The sequence below is a fragment of the Somniosus microcephalus genome, chromosome 21 (assembly GCF_052327205.1).
Source record: "Somniosus microcephalus isolate GS21.2 chromosome 21, FLI_Smic_1.0, whole genome shotgun sequence".
NCBI lineage: Eukaryota > Metazoa > Chordata > Chondrichthyes > Squaliformes > Somniosidae > Somniosus > Somniosus microcephalus.
In genome coordinates, this window is record NC_141007.1 from 3,816,866 (window position 1) to 3,823,917 (window position 7,052).

At 66.6% G+C, this 7,052-nt stretch overlaps 1 protein-coding gene across 1 annotated transcript in view; it reads left to right on the plus strand.

The window, feature by feature from the left end:
- The first annotated feature begins 2,483 nt into the window (after positions 1-2,483).
- Positions 2,484-7,052, plus strand: part of xylt2 (xylosyltransferase II) — a 551,366-nt gene continuing 546,797 nt past the window's right edge. Inside the window, exon 1 of the mRNA XM_085963201.1 lies at positions 2,484-2,794. Within this exon, the coding sequence (XP_085819327.1) occupies positions 2,666-2,794 (129 nt within the window). The 5' untranslated portion in view covers positions 2,484-2,665. The remainder of the gene's footprint in view (positions 2,795-7,052) is intronic.

A 7,052-nucleotide genomic window follows, 5' to 3' on the forward strand; every position in this document is an offset into this window, starting at 1 on the left:
TGTCGGAGGGACAGTACTGAGGGAGCGCCGCACTGTCGGAGGGGCAGTACTGAGGGAGTGCCGCACTGTCGGAGGGGCAGTACTGAGGGAGTGCCGCACTGTCGGAGGGGCGGTACTGAGGGAGCGCCGCACTGTCGGAGGGGCGGTACTGAGGGAGCGCTGCACTGTCGGAGGGGCAGTACTGAGGGAGCGCTGCACTGTCGGAGGGGCAGTACTGAGGGAGCGAAGCACTGTCGGAGGGGCAGTACTGAGGGAGCGCCGCACTGTCGGAGGGGCGGTACTGAGGGAGTGCCGCACTGTCGGAGGGGCGGTACTGAGGGAGTGCCGCACTGTCGGAGGGGCGGTACTGAGGGAGCGCTGCACTGTCGGAGGGGCAGTACTGAGGGAGCGCCGCACTGTCGGAGGGGCAGTACTGAGGGAGCGAAGCACTGTCGGAGGGGCAGTACTGAGGGAGCGCCGCACTGTCGGAGGGGCAGTACTGAGGGAGCGCCGCACTGTCAGAGGGGCAGTACTGAGGGAGCGCCGCACTGTCGGAGGGGCAGTACTGAGGGTGTGCTGCACTGTCGGAGGGGCAGTACTGAGAGAGCGAAGCACTGTCGGAGGGGGCAGTACTGAGGGAGCGCCGCACTGTCGGAGGGGCAGTACTGAGGGAGCGCCACACTGTCGGAGGGGCAGTACTGAGGGAGCGCCGCACTGTCAGAGGGGCAGTACTGAGGGTGTGCCGCACTGTCGGAGGGGGCAGTACTGAGGGAGCGCCGCACTGTCAGAGGGGGCAGTACTGAGGATGTGCCGCACTGTCAGAGGGGGCAGTACTGAGGGAGTGCCGCACTGTCGGAGGGGCAGTACTGAGGGAGCGTCGCACTGTCAGAGGGGCAGTACTGAGGGTGTGCCGCACTGTCAGAGGGGCAGTACTGAGGGAGTGCCGCACTGTCGGAGGGGCAGTCCTGAGGGGGTGCCGTACTGTCGGAGGGGCAGTACTGAGGGTAGCGCCACACTGTCGGAGGGGCAGTACTGAGGGAGCGCCGCACTGTCAGAGGGGCAGTACTGAGGGTGTGCCGCACTGTCGGAGGGGCAGTACTGAGGGAGCGCCGCACTGTCAGAGGGGCAGTACTGAGGGAGTGCTGCACTGTCGGAGGGCAGTACTGAGGGAGCGCCGCACTGTCAGAGGGGCAGTACTGAGGGTGTGCCGCACTGTCGGAGGGGCAGTACTGAGGGAGCGCCACACTGTCGGAGGGGCAGTGCTGAGGGAGTGCTGCACTGTCGGAGGGGCAGTACTGAGGGAGCGCCGCACTGTTGGAGGGACCCTACTGAGGGAGTGCAGCTCTGTCGGAGGTGCCGTCTTTCAGATGAGACGTAAAACCGAGGCCCCATCTGCTCTCTCAGGTGGATGTAAATGATTCCACCATCATTATTTCGAAGAGCAGGGGAGCTCTCCCTGGTGTCCCTGGGGCCAATATTCATCCCTGAACCAACATCACTAAAACATCTGTACGATAGCAAAATACTGCAGATGTTGGAAATCCGAAATAACAACAGAAAATGCTGGAAAAACTCAGCAGGTCAGGCGACATCCGTGGAGAGAAATTTGAGTTGACGTTTCGGGTTGGACCCTTCTTCAAAACTGGAAAGAAAAGAAACTAGATCGGAGGCAGGGCTGCGATCGGACAAAAGAATAAAAGAAACAAAAGAAGTAAAAGAGATTAGAAGCTAGACGAGATGGTAATAGGCTGTGATTAGGTGTAAAGTGTACTGGCAGGGCAAAAGATAGCTGCCAGGTGTGAGAGAGAAACAAAAGTAAAGGGGGGGGGGGTGGAAAGGAGTGGAACAATTACAAGAGAAAATGAAATGGGGGCCGAGCTTATGATCTGAAATTGTTGAACTCGATATTGAGACCGGAAGGCTGCAGAGTGCCTAATCGGAAGATGAGGTGCTGTTCCTCGAGTTTACGTTGAGCTTCCGTGGAACAATACAAGAGGCCAAGGACGGTGAGGTCCGAGTGGGAATGGAGCGGTGAATTAAAATGACAGGCGACCGGAAGCTCGGGGTCACCCTTACGGACTGAACGGAGGTGTTCCGCAAAGCGGTTGGGTGACCGCTTATTGATGTTTGTGGGAGCTTGCTGTGTGAAATTGGCTGCTGCATTACAACAGTGACCACACTTCAATTAAAGTACTTTTATTGGCTGTAAAGCGCTTTGGGACGCCCGGTAGTCGTGAAAGGTGCTCTATCTTTCTTTTATTTTAAATTAATGTCTTCTGGTAATTTGTTGCAGTATTGATTATCCCCTCTAATTTGGTGAGGGCAATAAATGCCCTTGCCAGTGACACCCACATCCCGAGAAATGAGTGATGTAATATTCTAAAATGAAAAGATGATAAAAAATAATCGCTGTGTAAAGTTTATAAACTATTCCAGTGATGAGGGAGCAGAGCCCAGGTGAGTGGGGTGAGTGAGTGCCGCCCGCCTCAGGCTCACCGCGCGGGCACGGGCCTGGGCCTCAGGAGCGGCGCGCACGCAGACGGACAGGGGCGCGCACGCAGCAGAGTGCGGCCGGTGTGTGAGTGAGGCGCGGTCCCGCGGCCGGTGTGTGAGTGAGGCGCGGCCCCGCGGCCGGTGTGTGAGTGAGGCGCGGCCCCCGCGCTGACGGACGGACTCCGCCGGGAAGATGGTGGCGAGGCTCCGGGCTCGGAAGCTGGCGCGGAGATACCGGGCGGCGGCGGCCGCGGCTCTCGCCATCCTGGCCGTGCAGGCGCTCGCCGTGTGGAGCTTCAGCGGCCTGGAGGCTGAGGAGGAGGTGAGGGCCCGAGAGAGAGAGACTGAGAGAGGGAGATAGCCTGGGAGAGAGAGACTGAGAGAGAGAGGGCAGGGGGCTGAGAGAGAGGGGACTGAGAGAATTGAATTGAGAGACTGAGAGAGAGGGACTGAGGGACAGAGAGAGAGAGAGAGAGAGGGACAGAGAGAGAGAGAGAGAGGGACAGACAGAGAGAGAGAGAGAGAGAGAGAGGGAGAGAGAGAGAGGGACAGACAGAGAGAGAGAGAGGGAGAGAGAGAGGGACAGAGAGGGACAGAGAGAGAGGGACAGAGAGGGACAGAGAGAGAGAGAGCGAGAGAGGGACAGAGAGAGAGGGAGAGAGAGAGAGCGAGAGAGGGACAGACAGAGAGAGAGAGAGAGGGAGAGAGAGAGGGAGAGAGAGAGGGACAGAGAGAGAGGGACAGAGAGAGGGACAGACAGAGAGAGAGAGAGGGAGAGAGAGAGGGACAGACAGAGAGAGAGAGAGGGAGAGAGAGAGAGAGAGGGACAGAGAGAGAGAGAGGGACAGAGAGAGGGAGAGGGAGAGACAGAGAGAGAGAGAGAGGGAGAGAGAGAGAGAGAGGGAGAGGGAGAGGGAGAGAGCGAGAGGGGACAGAGAGAGAGGGGGACAGAGAGGGGGACAGAGAGGGGGACAGAGAGACAGAGAGAGGGACGGACTGAGAGGGGGAGAGACTGAGAGGGGGAGAGACTGAGAGGGGGAGAGACTGAGGGGGGGAGAGAGGGAGGGGGGGAGAGAGGAGGGGGGGAGAGAGGGACTGAGAGAGGACTGAGAGAGGGGGAGAGACTGGGACTGAGAGGGGGCAGGAGAGAGAGAGGGCAGGGAGAGAGGGCAGGGGAGAGAGGGCAGGGGAGAGAGGGCAGGGGAGAGAGAGCGAGGGCGGGGGAGAGAGAGAGCGGGCCGGGGGAGAGAGAGAGAGCGGGGGGGCGGGGGAGAGAGAGAGAGAGAGCGGGGGCGGGGGAGAGAGAGCGAGAGGGACAGAGAGAGAGGGGGACAGAGAGGGGGGACAGAGAGAGAGAGAGAGAGAGAGAGACACAGAGGGAGACAGGGAGACAGAGAGAGGGACAGAGAGAGGGACGGACTGAGAGGGGGAGAGACTGAGAGGGGGAGAGACCTGAGGGGGGGGGAGAGAGGGAGGGGGGGGAGAGAGGGACTGAGAGAGGGGGAGAGACTGGGACTGAGAGGGGGCAGGAGAGAGAGAGGGCAGGGGAGGGAGGGCAGGGGAGGGAGGGCAGGGGAGAGAGGGCAGGGGAGAGAGGGCAGGGGAGAGAGGGCAGGGGAGAGAGGGCAGGGGAGGGAGGGCAGGGGAGAGAGAGCGAGGGCGGGGGAGAGAGAGAGCGGGGCGGGGGAGAGAGAGAGAGCGGGGCGGGGGAGAGAGAGCGGGGCGGGGGAGAGAGAGAGAGCGGGGGCGGGGGAGAGAGAGAGAGCGGGGGCGGGGAGAGAGAGAGAGCGGGGCGGGGGAGAGAGAGAGCGGGGGCGGGGAGAGAGAGAGCGGGGGCGGGGGAGAGAGAGAGCGGGGGGCGGGGGAGAGAGAGAGAGCGGGGCGGGGGAGAGAGAGAGCGGGGGCGGGGGAGAGAGAGAGCGGGGGCGGGGGAGAGAGAGAGCGGGGGCGGGGGAGAGAGAGAGCGGGGGCGGGGGAGAGAGAGAGCGGGGGCGGGGGAGAGAGAGAGCGGGGGGCGGGGGAGAGAGAGAGCGGGGGCGGGGGAGAGAGAGAGCGGGGGCGGGGGAGAGAGAGAGCGGGGGCGGGGGAGAGAGAGAGCGGGGGGCGGGGGAGAGAGAGAGCGGGGGCGGGAGAGAGAGAGCGAGGGCGGGGGAGAGAGAGAGAGAGCGGGGGAGAGAGAGAGAGAGCGGGGCGAGAGAGAGAGAGCGGGGGCGGGGGAGAGAGAGCGGGGGCGGGGGAGAGAGAGCGGGGGCGGGGGAGAGAGAGAGAGAGCGGGGGCGGGGAGAGAGAGAGCGGGGGCGGGGAGAGAGAGAGAGCGGGGGCGGGGGAGAGAGAGAGCGGGGGCGGGGGAGAGAGAGAGCGGGGGCGGGGGAGAGAGAGAGAGAGCGGGGGCGGGGGAGAGAGAGAGCGGGGGCGGGGGAGAGAGAGCGGGGGCGGGGGAGAGAGAGCGGGGGCGGGGGAGAGGGGGCGGGGGAGAGAGAGAGAGCGGGGGCGGGGGAGAGAGAGAGCGGGGCGGGGAGAGAGAGAGCGGGGGCGGGGGGAGAGAGAGAGCGGGGGCGGGGGAGAGAGAGAGCGGGGGCGGGGAGAGAGAGAGCGGGGGCGGGGGAGAGAGAGAGCGGGGGCGGGGGAGAGAGAGCGGGGGCGGGGGAGAGAGAGAGCGGGGGGCGGGGAGAGAGAGAGCGGGGGCGGGGGAGAGAGAGAGCGGGGGCGGGGGAGAGAGAGAGCGGGGGCGGGAGAGAGAGAGCGAGGGCGGGGGAGAGAGAGAGAGAGCGGGGGAGAGAGAGAGAGAGCGGGGGCGAGAGAGAGAGAGCGGGGGCGGGGGAGAGAGAGCGGGGGCGGGGGAGAGAGAGCGGGGCGGGGGAGAGAGAGAGAGAGCGGGGGCGGGGGAGAGAGAGAGCGGGGGCGGGGGAGAGAGAGAGAGCGGGGGCGGGGGAGAGAGAGAGCGGGGGCGGGGGAGAGAGAGAGCGGGGGCGGGGAGAAGAGAGAGAGAGCGGGGGCGGGGGAGAGAGAGAGCGGGGGCGGGGGAGAGAGAGCGGGGGCGGGGGAGAGAGAGCGGGGGCGGGGAGAGAGAGAGCGGGGGCGGGGGAGAGAGAGAGCGGGGGGCGGGGGAGAGAGAGAGCGGGGGCGGGGGAGAGAGAGAGCGGGGGCGGGGGAGAGAGAGAGCGGGGGCGGGGGAGAGAGAGAGCGGGGGCGGGGGAGAGAGAGAGCGGGGGCGGGGGAGAGAGAGAGCGGGGGCGGGGGAGAGAGAGAGCGGGGCGGGGAGAGAGAGAGCGGGGGCGGGGGAGAGAGAGAGCGGGGGCGGGAGAGAGAGAGCGAGGGCGGGGGAGAGAGAGAGAGAGCGGGGGAGAGAGAGAGAGAGCGGGGGCGGGGGAGAGAGAGAGCGGGGGCGGGGGAGAGAGAGAGAGAGCGGGGGCGGGGGAGAGAGAGAGCGGGGGCGGGGAGAGAGAGAGAGCGGGGGCGGGGGAGAGAGAGAGCGGGGGCGGGGGAGAGAGAGAGAGAGCGGGGGCGGGGGAGAGAGAGAGCGGGGGCGGGGGAGAGAGAGCGGGGGCGGGGGAGAGAGAGAGCGGGGGCGGGGGAGAGAGAGAGCGGGGGCGGGGAGAGAGAGAGCGGGGGCGGGGGAGAGAGAGAGCGGGGGCGGGGGAGAGAGAGAGCGGGGGCGGGGGAGAGAGAGAGCGGGGGGCGGGGGAGAGAGAGCGGGGGCGGGGGAGAGAGAGAGCGGGGGCGGGGGAGAGAGAGAGAGCGGGGGCGGGGAGAGAGAGAGAGCGGGGCGGGGAGAGAGATAGCGGGGGCGGGGGAGAGAGAGAGAGAGCGGGGGCGGGGGAGAGAGAGAGAGCGGGGGCGGGGGAGAGAGAGAGAGCGGGGGCGGGGGGAGAGAGAGAGAGAGCGGGGGCGGGGAGAGAGAGAGAGCGGGGGGCGGGGGAGAGAGAGCGAGAGCGGGGGCGGGGGAGAGAGAGCGAGAGCGGGGGCGGGGGAGAGAGAGCGGGGGCGGGGGAGAGAGAGCGAGAGCGGGGGCGGGGGAGAGAGAGAAAGCGGGGGCGGGGGAGAGAGAGAAGCGGGGGCGGGGGAGAGAGAGAGAGCGGGGGCGGGGGAGAGAGAGAGAGAGCGGGGGCGGGGGAGAGAGAGCGGGGGCGGGGAGAGAGAGAGAGAGAGAGAGAGAGAGAGAGCGGGGGCGAGGGAGAGAGAGAGAGAGCGGGGGCGGGGGAGAGAGAGAGAGCGGGGGGCGGGGGAGAGAGAGAGAGAGCGGGGGGGGAGAGAGAGAGAGAGAGAGCGGGGGGGAGAGAGAGAGAGAGAGAGAGAGAGAGAGCAGGGGCGGGGGAGAGAGAGAGAGCGGGGCGGGGGAGAGAGAGGGCGGGGGAGAGAGAGAGGGCGGGGGAGAGAGAGAGAGAGAGGGTGGGGGCGAGAGAGAGAGAGCGCGAGGGCGGGGGCGGGGGAGAGAGGGGCGGGGGAGAGAGAGCGAGGGGCGGGGGAGAGAGCGAGGGCGGGGAGAGAGCGAGGGCGGGGGAGAGAGAGCGAGGGCGGGGGAGAGAGAGCGAGGGGGCGGGGGGAGAGAGAGCGAGGGCGGGGGAGAGAGAGCGAGGCGG